The sequence below is a fragment of the Siphateles boraxobius genome, unplaced genomic scaffold (genome assembly GCF_051911475.1).
Source record: "Siphateles boraxobius isolate OS27281-9 unplaced genomic scaffold, OSU_SipBor_1 29, whole genome shotgun sequence".
Taxonomy (NCBI): domain Eukaryota; kingdom Metazoa; phylum Chordata; class Actinopteri; order Cypriniformes; family Leuciscidae; genus Siphateles; species Siphateles boraxobius.
The window spans coordinates 2,654,454-2,668,524 of NW_027508908.1; the positions used below are offsets into that span (position 1 = coordinate 2,654,454).

Genomic DNA, 14,071 nt, shown 5'->3' on the forward strand with positions numbered 1-14,071 from the left:
GGAGTGAGTGTGGGATCATGGGGATCGAAAGCATCCACGCTGATGGGATTACCATGCAGACACATCGCACCCTCCCTCTCTCTTGTCTCCATCGTGCATGAAGGCACAGAAACGTCCCATAAACCACCAAACCTCACCCAAGTCTTGACTCCACGTAAACGTGGCCTGCCGCAAGATTTATCCAGCCTACAATCTGAATCCCATCAAAAGCCACAAGAGACAAAGGAGGGATTCCTTTTAACACAAGCACTACGTGGCTCGATTGCAGGTTTGAAGAATCTTTTATCGCCGCGATCAAAATCCCAGTCGATAATGCCAACACGGGCTGAAAGATTTTAGACGAGGACGAGGAAATCACAGTGTGATAGATCTGTAGCCGTAAGCCGTGGCCTTTATTGCTCGCGTGCACTGTTCAAAACACCTTGTTACGCTTTAGAAAAAGATAATACGTTACATAAACACTAATTACACATTACAAGTTCAAGTCAAGCAGAATAATCTTTAAATATGTGCATTTATAAAACATTTTATATTTGTAGTCTTTATGCTGTATAAAATATTTTAAATTGATGCATTTTTTTTAAATGTTGTAGGCCTTGCATGAATAAAAAAAAAAAAGCAGGCTATACGTTTTAAGAACCTGCCACGTGTTTTAAACTAGATTAATAAAAGATTAATCCTTTTTATCTCTGACATTATTTGCCACTGACCCTGCTGTTTACTTTTCACTCTAAACTTGATCTCTATCGCCCTTTTCGCAGACTGCATAGCCTACTGGAAAGCAAATATTGAAATATTCAAACTTATTGGAATGACTGTAACGGAAGTACTAGTTAAGTAAAATAATAATAATATAAACGTGGTGTTCTTGACACACCATAAGACCAGGAAAAAGAGAAAAATCAGAAGCTTATGATAATTAGACTCGAATGCGCGCGACTGAACGCCTGCGCTGATAGGCCGCGAGATGCAGAAGCACGTGTATATGCTATATATGGCACAGGACTGCGAACAAATTTCCATTTTCTTTAGTATTACTAAAGAAAAATACACACATATCTTTAGAATAACACAAATGCTTCTTCAAAAATAATCAGACATTTGTTTCTGCAAAAGGCATGCCATTCAGGCCTTCTTTAAATTCGGTGGAAAAGGGCATAGCCAGTTGGACATTTGCTTTAAAACTGTAATAAGCAAGGAAACAATTAATAGACAGAAAAACAAGAGCCGTAAACTATGCAAAATGATAGGAAATGAGATTTATTTTAGACACGTCTTGGATTCGCCGAGATTTTGGCGTGACCCAGTCTGGGGGGAAAGAGAAAGGTCTATTTGCAGCCAAGAAATTGAAGCCAATAGCAAAATCGTCTAAAAATTAAGAAATAGCCTTGAATAAAGAAAGAAAGAAATGATAAGAACGAGAGAACAAGTTTAGGTACGCCTATTAGCTATAGGCCTAGAGAATTCAATTATTCAGGCCTATGTCTCACCCCAAAGGAAAGTTATTTTAGAGACCTGTCGAATGTCTGCTATAGGCTACAGGAATATTTAAGAGCCAGAAAGAGTGAGTGCCACAAAGCCGGGCCAAACTGCGTGCGCGAGAGAGAAGCAATTCCAGCCGCCGCAGATCGCGTGAAGCACAAACAAGCCCATGCGCGCATATACATTTTCAATTTACTATTGAATTATTTATTAAAACACACACACACACACACACACACATTTGAAGAACAGAAATGCTTCTTGAAAAAATTATAATAACAGGCCTATGCCGATACCTTGTGCAAAAAGGCTTCAAGTGCAGGTCGTCAGGGATTCAAAAACGGACATTGTATTCAAATACAGGCCTATTTGCATATTAAAGACTGCTTAATATTTGTAAGCATTATATATTTTTCTGTGGCCAACAGATAAATATGCTACTGCCAGCTTTAGACAAAGAACAAAAAAAAAGCAACATTTTGTTGACCTATAGGCAAAGACAGTTTAATGCAATATTTTGTAACTTAAGTTTGACACTTTGCCAATTATTGGGTAATACTATATAGCCGGTAGAGAAAGATAATCATTTTTCCACCCAAAAATGGCAACAGTAAATTAAGTCACCCTTCAAATTGGCATAACTTGCTCGGATTAAATCTTAGCCTATAATAGCCTACTGTCATTGACCTTTTTAAGGGAATAATGTAATTGCATAATCATAAAAGTACGTTTATCACTATGTTAATGTTTTGTTGTGCTTTTACAAACAATATTTTACTGTATACATATAGACTAGGCCAGTGTGTATATGCTCGCTTCATAAACTAATCAAGCATTTTTTCATAAATTATGAATCAATATGGTAACTAAGAACAATTTTTAAATAGAATTTCATAAGTTATATTAGGCTATATGTAGGCTATGCATATAATAGACTGCATTAAGTCAACAAAACATTTATTGCATAGGCAAAATTCAGAAGTAAACGCGTTTTAACAGTTTATATTCTCCTCAGTCAAAATAAAAAAATAGCTAAACAATTACAGAGGAACAAAACGCGACCCTAAAAGCATATTTTAAGTATTTCTCACAACTCGGGCGCGGAGAAGTTCATGCACGGGAGCTGTAGTCCTGAAACTCCTGAAACATCACAGCTTAGGAAAACAGCTTAAATACATGTTACCATAACGTTTTATAGTTTGGCATCTAAAATTCGACCTGTTTACAATACCAGTAGCGCTTCCTCTCGGGTCAAACCAATCTCCTTTTATATAAAATAGATTTGGGAGAAGCGCCATTTTCTCTTCGATCCCATGTGCAATGAAACGCACGAGAAGAGTTCCGATTCCGAAACAACACCGCGCGCGAGCTTAAAGCTGGAAATAAACGCGCGCGTGAAAATAATGTTTTAAAAAGCGCAGTGCATAACTTGTAATGCATTTATTGAGCAGCAACAGGCAAGACAAGACAAGACACGGCAACAGTTCTACAGTGCAGAATCCGGACACACAGACACGAGCGATGAATTAAATGAATGCATTTTACCTGTGTCAAGCAGTACGGAGAGTACATAGTTATCTCAGAGGCGGGAAATGAATCGCGTTTTGAAGTTGAGTGGAAGTTCGCCGCGTTGCTGCATTGCAATAGCTCGCCGTCCCCCTTCGCCTACTCCATGCTGCTCGCGCCGCTAACCCCGCCTCGAAGCAGAAAGTGAAAGCTCAAACTTTAGGAAGAAAAAAAAAACCTTCTCTCCTTCTTGCTCTCCCCCTTCGCTCTCTGATTCTCTAAAGCTTTGCAGAAGACAGCCTGCTATTCATTAGCGATTGGAAAGATGAAATACACAAGTTTGGTAAATACTTACACTAATTGCCATACCAGCAGTTCAACACTATCATTTACTATTGGTAGCTAGGCTATGTGTTATAATCTATTATAGATCAATATTTACAGGTCAGTTTTGAGTGGTCATTCCCAATTATTTCATCTTTGAAATCCTTCTCAATGATCAATTACAAAAAAACATACATACATATATTTCTTATAGTGAATTTTTAGTAAATATGGTGAGCAATTTTGTTTGATCTTTTGTTGTCATATAAAACTGCATTAGGTATATACCAGTCACCCTGCTCTTTAAAATGTATCGGTCCTTGAAAATGTCTCAATGACTCTAATATTAACATAACATAAACCTTAGAAAATGGGAACCGCAATTCCAAGCAAATATGCAAAGCTTGATCAATGACAGCAGGACTGAATGGCTGCAATATTTCTGTCAGTGGTCTTTTAAACATTTGCAATATGTCGTTTTCCCCCATGCAATACTCCTGCAATCTTTAATCAGGTAATGGAAGGTAAGTAACCCCTCTTTCCCCCACTCTCTTCCTCTATGACTCATCTATGGCCCCAGTCCTGCATCACAGTATTGCAGGGTGGTCTCCTAAATCCACATCTGTTTTGTGGCAAACCACAGCGCCCAGGCTGCCTAGCAGCACGCTCAACTATGCTTATCTTGCACCTTCTCCAGCCGTGTAACTCTGCTGTGCCTCTGCTGTCAAACTTTTAAGAGGCAGATTAGCTTGCTCTTTTATTAGGACTGCTTTCTCATAGACTGCTTAAGACAACACCACAAAGGAGTTTTACCAATTACTGCACAATTTAATCCAGGACTACAAGCTTAATCCAGCGCACATCTTAATCAACATCTGGGAGAACAGACAATGGGGTTTAAGCTAACCAATGGTTTTAGAAATTACCACTTCAGGTTCAGAAAACGGATTTGACCAATCGGTTGATTTTTTTGACACAAATAAAAGAAATATTTGTAATGTTTTAATCCCTAATCCATTCAGAAGTGTTTACACAGCACCTTTTTCAGTGGGAAACGGTAAACTTTGAATGTATTTTTGTCGTTTATTTACATGTCACCTCACCTGCGCTTTGGGGGCCTGAAAATGCAAAATTTGGAAACTGGTTTCAAAGTGCAAGTTTTTGAAAAGGATACTGTTATAATTTCTGTGTAAACTACAAAAACACGAATATGTGAAAATGGTGACGTTATGCGCACGTGTATTAAGTGTTCGGTCTTTAGACGTGCAGTGTTTCTTTACAAAGTGACATCGCCATCCACTGGCCTGGCATGAATAATACAGCGTTTTTAATCCGTGTGAATAGGTATTGTTTTCACAGGGTTGTCATCTGTACACAAATTTTTTTTTTCCATTTTTAGTACTAGGCTACTTTGTCGTGCAAACGTGCCCTTAATTTGATAATGTCAGACCTGCTTGAGATGCAATGAGCACATAAACAGTTTTGTTTTTATAGATGCTGTTCATTCACCTAGGCCTAATGGCAAAGAACAGCTATAAATAAGGTTATAGGTCTAAATACAGTTAGAGGCAACCCATAAACCTATATGATTTTCCGAGATCCTACACAGTATGTTATAATAGGATAAAATACATCTGCAAAACAGCCAATATAACAACAAGAAAAACACTGACATTAAGAGTAAAGAGCGAGGTCAGAGAAAGGGCACATAGGTTGGCATTACAACATCGAAAGGCACAAATCCAAAATCACAGTGCTTCATGCTTCACACAGATCTTGCAGCCATTACTCTACGAAACAGCATTAAACAATTCAGCTTTCAGCGCATGCATACTTTCACACACAACCAAATACATACATGCACACACACGCACACACCCAGTTCTTTGTTTAGCAGATCCACGGTCAGGTTGCGGTTGCAGCAGCTAAAACTTCCATTAAAACTCACATAAGAGAACCATATGCAAGCGATATAGTCTGTGTGTGTGGTTTTCGCCCAACACAAACACACACACACTTTGCTTTTTACCCTTCCCTCATGGCTGGCAATTAAATAATCCTGATGGTATTTTATGTAGATAATTCCTGCAGCTGCTTCTCCACATAAACTCGGCATTCCTCTCAACGCCAACCACCATCTTACCATATAAACGCAGCACACGAGATCATAAACGGCCGATGAGATTTATGATGCATACGTACACACTGTTCTCTTGAAAGATGCTTCACAGGCTATGAAACAGGAAAAAAATCTAATGCATTACACTCTCAAAAATAAAAGTTACAAAAGAAAACGGAGGATAGACAAAATAGAAGAACCATTTTGGGTTCCCAAAGAACCTTACAGTTCCCCCAAAGAACTTAAAGTGCTTAAAAGAAGAAGTGTGAAAAACATTTTAATAATCCAAATAACAGTTTTTCCTCTATAAAGAACTTTTTGTGGAATGGAAAGATTCCATGGATGTCAAAGGTTCTTAAACCATCGATGCCAGGAAAGAACCTTCATTTATAAGAGCGTATAGATAATATCTCTGCTCTATCAAAGTTTGCTTTACTGATTCCAACTCATCTTATCACAATCTGAAGTCCAACTCAGTCTGGCCTGAAAGCAGATTAATTACATCAGCCATGAGAAAGAAATCAAAGTTCAATTCATCCGGTTACAGTCGTTTTGTAGAAAAAGAAAAGAAAATGAACGACAATAACACAGACAAAAAGAGGAAAATTGCTTGTACCCTGTAGGATTCAGGCACTAGGAAACACTCTGAGATGCCCGGGGCTCGATGGGGACCTTCATGCACCAGATACGATTCTGTGGCCTGTAACACAACACAAAACACAGAGCAAATTTAGTCTGTCTTCTTACAGATAAATCTGACAAAGAGCTGCATCGCAAAGCCTGAAACAAGAAACTTTACTGGAATATACCTCAATCAACCATATGGACTATAACTCTTATTGCTTCTCCATGTTTCATTTGTGTTCAATTCTTGAATAAACTAGTTTCTCATGTTTGTACGTCAAACAGACAGCACAACATAGGGAGCCTTCGTAAGGCTTAGCCTTCCTAATCACAGGAATGATGTGCATATTTTCTGAATATAGATATCAATAGGGAACTCCGATTGATCCATCTGACTATCAGTGGCTACAGGCAACTTCATCCTTTAATATGGAGCCCCTAAATGGACATGGTAGAGGAAAAAAACACATGAAATTGGAGAAAAAATAGGCTAATAAGTCAGTGCTTTTGTGTTCTGTCACAAAATGTTTGTTTCCCCGAGAAACTTTGCGTCGTTTTGCGAGGGAACGCAAAGTTTCTCGGGGAAAACGCAAAAGCATTTAATTTTTTAGTGTCCCTTTAGGGGCTCCATACTTTCTGTATGTACACTGAAAAACAGTGGTGTAAGAGTTACTCGCACAGAAATGGATGATAAAATTCAAAAATAATAAGAAAGAATTGGGAAGTAACACAATGAACTAAACCTGAAAGACGATATTTTATTGTAAAACGTTCTCTATAATGATCATTGTTTTTTTTGCGATTGAATTTTTTTTTTTACAGTGATATGTGTTGAGAAAACATCATCTGATATCACTAAACATTATAAATAAGAGCATAAGTATGTAAAATATTTTAAAATACAGTAATATCCATATTAATATGCAAACCTCATAACTAGCCTGCACTTAGTTGATTCACTTAAATAATTATAGGAGTATATGATCATCTGTGTAAATGATGGCAAATGAAATGTCTGGAGCATTTTGTGAATGAACTTTTGAATTGAAAGCATGGGTATATATGCTATGTACTGAAATCGCATTTTTTATAAAAAAAAATTTTTTAAAAGCAGTCTCTAAGGTATAAAGTGGTGCAGACCTCACCCCCATGAAAAAGAAAGGAAAAAGTACCATTTAAAAAACTAAAACTTAAAATTTCACAAACCACAGCAGGTTTCCAATGAGCCAACCAGGACCTCATTCAACAACTATCCACCATCTACACACAAAAACACACACACTAATAATGTTCAAATATGAACAATAAACTTTAACCACAAATGCACATTTGTGTGCATAAATACATATCAACATCTATTCCAGCACATACGCACACAGAGTTTGCTCATAATAAGTCCCAGGCATTGGCACTAGACTCGGGCAGTGGTGAATAACAAAGCCTATTCATATCCACCCAATGAAACGTTAGCTTTCCCAAATTTCCCTCACTTTTATAGGGTCTTAGCTACAGCGCGCTAAAATCTCATTCAAGCAGGGAACAATTGCTGATTGGCTTTATTAGAACATAAACATGTATTTTCATAGTTAAAGAGAACGATTAAAAAGCGCACGTTGCTCAGAGGCAAGTTCACGGCTCTCGCTGCTCTGAGAAATGTGTTGAAAACAGGAGAGTCGAAGAGTGAAAGTTGTGGGAAGCAGCATTTTATGGGGTAGTGAATGGCAGGTGAGTTTTTCCACTGATGCTTTGTTCTCCAGCTCTTCTTAAAAAACCTGACTGTCGCTCAAAGAACATTAACCAAAGGCCCAAAGGTCTACCAAAAAGTTCTGGCCTTGACGCAATTGGAAGGTTTAAAAAAACACTTCCACAAAAGTCAAAATGGCTGATATAAACTCTGAATGATGGTTGGATTTCTTTATGCGGATTTTAGGTATTGATTGACTCAAGTGTTTACTTTTGTTTAGTTTCAGGGTATTGATTACTCTCATGTTCCAGGAAATCAGCTAACCAGATTTCACCATATGCTCTTTCCAAAGGCTCCCCTCGCTCTGAACTGAAGCAGAAAATGGAAAACGTTCCACTTACTCATTCGATTTCTCTTCATTTAATTGACTCGATCTTCATTTCTTTGAGATAAACCAGCAAATCAAAGCCGTCGGTGAGGCCAGGCCGCACAAACCAGCTGAACAAACTCAACTCGGCCATATTTCGCGGTGCTGAGCTCATCCGTTCATTTGTCTTGTCCACAGATGGAGAACAGAAGTCTATGTTGGCACCTGGAGGAACTCTGAATTTCACTATTATACTCATTTTGAGAGAAGGAACCTTCAGTCTTGTCTTCGCCTCCAAAAGCTCCCATTTTTCTGTAACGATCTATTAATTATATATGGGCTGTATGCATATGGAGCATATGCAGGGTCCATATGGCCAGCCCTCAGCCAGAATCTCAAGCCTCTTCTTAATTAACATTTTAGAGGCGAAGCGCACAGAGAAAAGAGGGACATTTCAAAGCGGCTCTGGGAGCCTCTGACCTAATTGGAGTCAATGGAGATGTATGTAAATGTGTTAATTACGACAAGTTTCCTCGCTCTCACCGATAAATAGAGCTCTTTGTTTAAAATGTTTAATTGGTGGGAATAACGGAATCAAATGAGGGGGTTTCCTCCATATATGGGGGAGAGAGAGAGAGAGAGAGAGAGAGGTGTATATGGGTTGGAGGCATATGGCAATACGTTTGTGGTTTAGTGGAATGCTTAAGTGGTTAAATTCCTGAAATCTGAAGTTTCTCTCTCTCTCTAACACACACATACACACACTTTTGCGGTCTGGAGTCTTAGAACGAAGTGAATAATTTCAGCGCCAAAAAGAAGAGCAAAATGAAAGACTGTTTCAAACTACTATCAAACCCTCATCGACTATTGTTCGGACAAACTGGTAGTCCCGCCCCCAAACCCATGTCATTGGTTAAGTCAATGTTGTTTGAAAAAACAGATTTTAAAAAACTACACACTTTACCTTTAAACTAGACTTTCACATTTTTCAGAGTAAATTCGAGTGGTGATTGTCCATGCTAAATTGGTTAATGCGCTGCTATGCAGTTGCTATAGGGCGGTGTGCGTGGTTGCTTAAAGGGATAGCTCACTCAAATATTAAAATGTGGACACCATTTACTCAATCTCATGTTGTTCCAAACCTGTAAACAACATTGGACCACATTAACTTTCATTGTATGGACAAAAAAACAAAAAAACACTTCAATAAAAGTCTAGTTTTTAAGGCTTCCTAGATCCTTATATAAAGTAATACCACATCTTTCCCCAACAAGCCGAAATATTACAGTTAGGAAATTTGAAGACCCACAAAATACGAGCAAAAGTAATAGCCCTTCGAGCTGTTGCTTATCAAAACGCTTAGCTCTTTCTAGGGGTGGGTGATAGGACCAAATTCTTATTTCACGATACGATCAATTTCATTTCAGGATAACAATATATATCACAATATAGTTATTTTGAGTTATTTTATCTCATTTCTGTTTTTAAAAAGAAGAAAAAAAGAAGCAAATGACAAACACAGGACATAGGACAAATACAATGTAACAAATATATAGGCTAAATTAAACAATTGAAGTTTTTTAGGTTGGTTTATTTAACATAGTTAGAATTAGTAATGAAATTTAGCTAATAATCAAATGTAAAAATTAAATAGTGCATTGTCTGCACTGTATGAATCAAATATAAATGTATACTTAAAGCTAAAAAAGTTATGCAGTCAAGAGTGGCAAGTTATATTCTCTTTTGTTTGATTCACATTAATAACACACAGCAGCAGGAATATTATGCTGCTGTCACTTTAAGACCAAATGCACGGATCCATTATACTGATCTGGTTTACACCCAAATGTTTACTTTCACCTGAGACAAAACCAGCTGTGTTTGCATGAATACTTCATATAATGGGCATTTCGACACAATTGCGTGTGTATTTGACCATTCAAGCGCAAAAAGACGTGACAGAACTGAATTCACGATCACATGCTGTGAGAGACATGTCAACACCGCATTGAGCTCTTTTTCACTGCTTATCCTTTGTGGTTAATAACACTTTTTAACATTGAGCACGTACCAAATTCGCGAACGCCTTCTGAAAGAGGCAGCTTTCTGTGCGCACACTTATATACAGATTTATATCGCCATACCGCCCAGCCCTAGTGCTTGCAGTAATGCAGTTATTCATTCAAGTATCTGGTAACTTTACGCAGAATATTCCCACTCACACACACACACACCTGGCTGTCCTCCACACATTCAAAAACCAGCTGGCCCGAGAACAATCAGCACAGGTCCCACTGATTTTTCCTTTTTTCACCTTTTTCTTTGTCTTTTGTTTGTCTCCAAACGACACAGCAATTACTATTAGCACCATTGTTTTTTATCATTATGATTTACTAGCTGGCAGGACCGAGCCAAATCAGACCGCATATAAACCTGTCCTCTATGGCAACCGCATCAAAGAGAGATGGAGAGAGGGAGAAAGAAAAGTAGAAAGAAGGAGGAACGAGAGAACGAGTGCTATATAAAAGGATGAAGCGTCCTTTCTCTGTGTGTCTGCCAGTAGCACCTCGGGGAGAACTGTTGGAAAAATGTGATTTTTCACACCAGCATCTCAGAGGCAATAGCAGAAGGAGAAAGAGAAAGAGAGAGATGGAGAGAATCTGGAATGAATGAGAGGCGGCTAATTATTAAAGCTCTGTTTGGGGTTTTGACATGAGTTTTCTGGCTCACGCCAAACCCCGCTTGCACCCGGCACCTCTGATCTCCACTTTCACAGCTTGTCTTCTCCATAACGTTCTGGTCCAGGTGCATCTATACATGCACGCATTCACTAGGAGTTACATTTGTGTGTGCAGGTGTGCAGTGGTGTTTCAGTGCGTTCGCACATGTTCAGCACGGGCTGAATAAAAGTGTGTGTAGGTGGCTTTGCATTATGGCATCTCATGTGCCAACACAGATGCCACAAACACAAAAACGTCCTCCCATGAGAAGTTTACACCCAGAAACAAGTTCATGCAGCAGTCCACCAATCACTGCAGGCCATCGCATCCATGGCAACCCTGGCATCCAGTCAATCTAGAAAAGACGGTTCTGGAATTCATAGCCTGAGCGGAGTCTCCATAACCAAGTTCGGCAAATGCAGGTTTGCGAAACGCATTTAAATGGCCAATTTAAGCGAGTTGAGTGTGTGCGCCATCCAGACGCTTTAATCTGATTTGAGTTCTTGACCTCGTTCATGGAGAACAGCTTTGCATTTCTTTTATTAAGTAGATTTCACAGGTGTGCTTGGATGAAGAGGATGTTCATCGCTTTGAAAAGGTTTGTCATGAGGAAAAAATGCTCGCTGCAGGCTAATGTGGCGTTTCGTATTCAGATCCAGCCCCTTCAGCCTGCAAAGGCCTGTCAATCTCACATTTAAGGACTGACTTAAAGCACAGAATTCACTATCTAAACACAGCCTAATGTGCTCGCTGTGCAAATATTTATTCAGACACAATTAGTAGAGCGTATGAATCCTAAACTAACAAATAACTGGAAATGAAGTTGCTCATCTGAACACACTGGAGTTTCTATCTCACACCTGTGAAAGTCTCTGTGAACAACTGTCGATATGAAGGGAAAAGATCACAAGTATTGTTTTCTCTTGCATATAGTTTCATAATATACATCATAACTGAGCCAGTATATATTTTAATCTGAATAATGCTGCTATTTTTTTGTGGTGCAAAAAATCGGAGACTGAAAATCTCTTAAGACAAACTACCCTGCCTCAAAAAAGATCATCCTTGTTTTCATCACATTACAGTGATATAGTACATCTCAGCAGTTTTTCTTCTGGCTGATGATGTGTATTTTATTTCAAAGATGACAGTTTTAACTAGAAGGTTATTTTGAGCATCACAACGCTGGCCTACATAAACCTCTGATATAAAATAAAAACTCTAATAAGAGAACCTCGAACAAGCTCTCCTGCTAGAGGGTCTTGTAAACTTTTAATTATTAATAAAAAATAATTTTTAAAAATTGCTAGTTGGTCATCAATGTCTCCATAAATAAAACCAGGTTATGCAAGCCAGATAGTTTTTCCATATGATGTGGAACTGAGCATGTGGATTTAGACGTTGTCTGCTTCAGTTTAGGTGCTGCTTTTAAAGAGATTATGCCTTTTTGAATAAAAAATGAACATTCAAGTACACCCTCAAATGAACCTAAGGCAAAAAAACAAACAAACAAAAAAACTGATGACAATCAATCAATTAAATTACCTGTTACACTGAAATTTCATCAAACTAATATAGACCTTATATGTTGTTTTATATATCTGGATGAATAGTAATAATAATTATTATTATTAAACTGCAGACATGAAAAAAAAATCATAAAATAAAAACAGTGTTTTTGGCATTTCACAGCACTTTCCAAAAAGCGACATAACCAGGCTACTATAATATTTATTAACAGCATATAGGCCTATAAAAGAGAGACGGAAAAGTATATATTTATCTTTAAGCGACAAGTTGTTAAATTGTGCCTTTTTTTACATTTCGATACAGCTCTTTGACGTTTGAAATCTGCTGGCAAAGATTTCTGAAAACAGTGGGAAAGATATTGATTCTCATAGCACGTACCATTGTAGTTCAGGGGAAATTGCCAGCTCTCCTCAAAAGCCCATTTTTCTTTAAAACCTTCAGCGTCCAAAAAAAAAGAGGAGAGGGAGCGGGTGCACCCGTCGGGTTCTTCGGTGATACCGGAAGCGAAAAAACAACTCAACAAGTCGGGCTGTTTCCCAGAGTTTGCTCCGTCTGTAAAAGTAAAAGCTTTCTCCTGCACTTTTTCGGAATTATCGACGTCCTCGGCCGCTGCTCGTACACTGTTCCGTGTTTAATATGTTTCTCCAGCTGTCATCGGCCGAGCGACGGAGTCTCCTTGTCAGCACCGACCGGAGGATTCACTGGCTCGGTCGAAATGCACCGCGAGCGCCGGTGAACGCAGAACAGCTCGCGTAAGGGACGTAGCCTACGTTCTGCGTGAATGTGAGTGATTTTTCGTCGTCGTTATGTCCTGAAGTCAGTTTCTGTTTGTCTTGACTGCATCTCCCTCTTTCGAGCCTCCGACTGTCCGCACCATAACGGGACCCCCACTGTTCCCGGACAGATGAAAGCGCGAGGCGTCGCAGTCAGTCACCAACACGAGTCGTGCACATTGCGACAGTCTAATCCGTAGACGCACAGAAGGGATCTCGCCTGTTGGCTAAAGCTTACCGCTGCTTTTAAACGCACGGGAGAGTAAACGTCCCCTCCGCGTGAGTAAATATCAGTTGTCGCTTCAGTCGACCCGAAGCTGCACCGGGGTAGCGGGTTTGGGGAGGCGTCGAGCTGGTGAATTATTGATCAATGTAGCAACTGGCAGCGTGTGGCGCTCCGCGGCCGGCCGGTGTGGCAGCTGCAGCTTTGGGGCATTAGCAGGGCTGTGGGAAAATCATGGACTGCGCGGATTACTGAACACCAAGCCAGACGGTACACACAGGGATAGACGGGGGGGGGGGAAGAAGAGAGAACTAAAATAGAACACGAGCAAAAGTGCAAGAAGTAGCCTATAGAAATGCCATGAGTTCTATCTTGCTTGCATGAGCACTGATAATCATTCAAGGGGGGGTCGACATTTTATCAACATTTTCTGTCTGTAATTTTCTGGGCGCAAACGGCTGAGGTTCGGCTTGCGCAACCCAAATTGTCTTTTGGCGCCCCTAGCGCAGTTGTCTAACTGTCAGGATATTTTAAACAAAACACCTCAGTTATGTGTAATTCTACAATAACTTGGTAAATATGACAGAAGGCTATAGGTTGCGTTGATCTATACCGTCCGTTATCGATCAGCTTTTTCTATTGTTAAATGTTTTTATTGGAATCAGTGGTTCAACGAAGAACCTTTAACATCCATGGAATCTATCTATTTATAAAAGCTT

The 14,071-nt window shown here is 39.2% G+C and overlaps 2 protein-coding genes across 36 annotated transcripts in view; one reads left to right on the forward strand and one right to left on the reverse strand.

Annotated features, from left to right (window-relative positions):
* nfixa (nuclear factor I/Xa) overlaps positions 1 to 13,744 on the reverse strand; it is a 98,554-nt gene extending 84,810 nt beyond the window's left edge. For 12 of the 35 annotated variants that reach the window (XM_077245999.1, XM_077245975.1, XM_077245984.1 and 9 more), the window contains exons 1-2: positions 12,735 to 13,595; positions 6,048 to 6,131 (exon numbers count right to left, since the gene is read on the reverse strand). In XM_077245999.1, coding sequence (XP_077102114.1) covers positions 6,048 to 6,131; positions 12,735 to 12,737 — 87 coding nt within the window. In that variant the 5' untranslated portion in view covers positions 12,738 to 13,595. Of the gene's footprint in view, positions 1 to 3,027; positions 3,191 to 6,047; positions 6,132 to 12,734 lie in introns of those variants that run through there. The other 23 variants (XM_077246007.1, XM_077246006.1, XM_077245985.1 and 20 more) reach the window with 9 other exon arrangements.
* LOC143753569 (tetraspanin-1-like) overlaps positions 1 to 14,071 on the forward strand; it is a 206,383-nt gene that overhangs the window by 131,674 nt on the left and 60,638 nt on the right. The gene's annotated exons all lie outside the window — the stretch shown is intronic.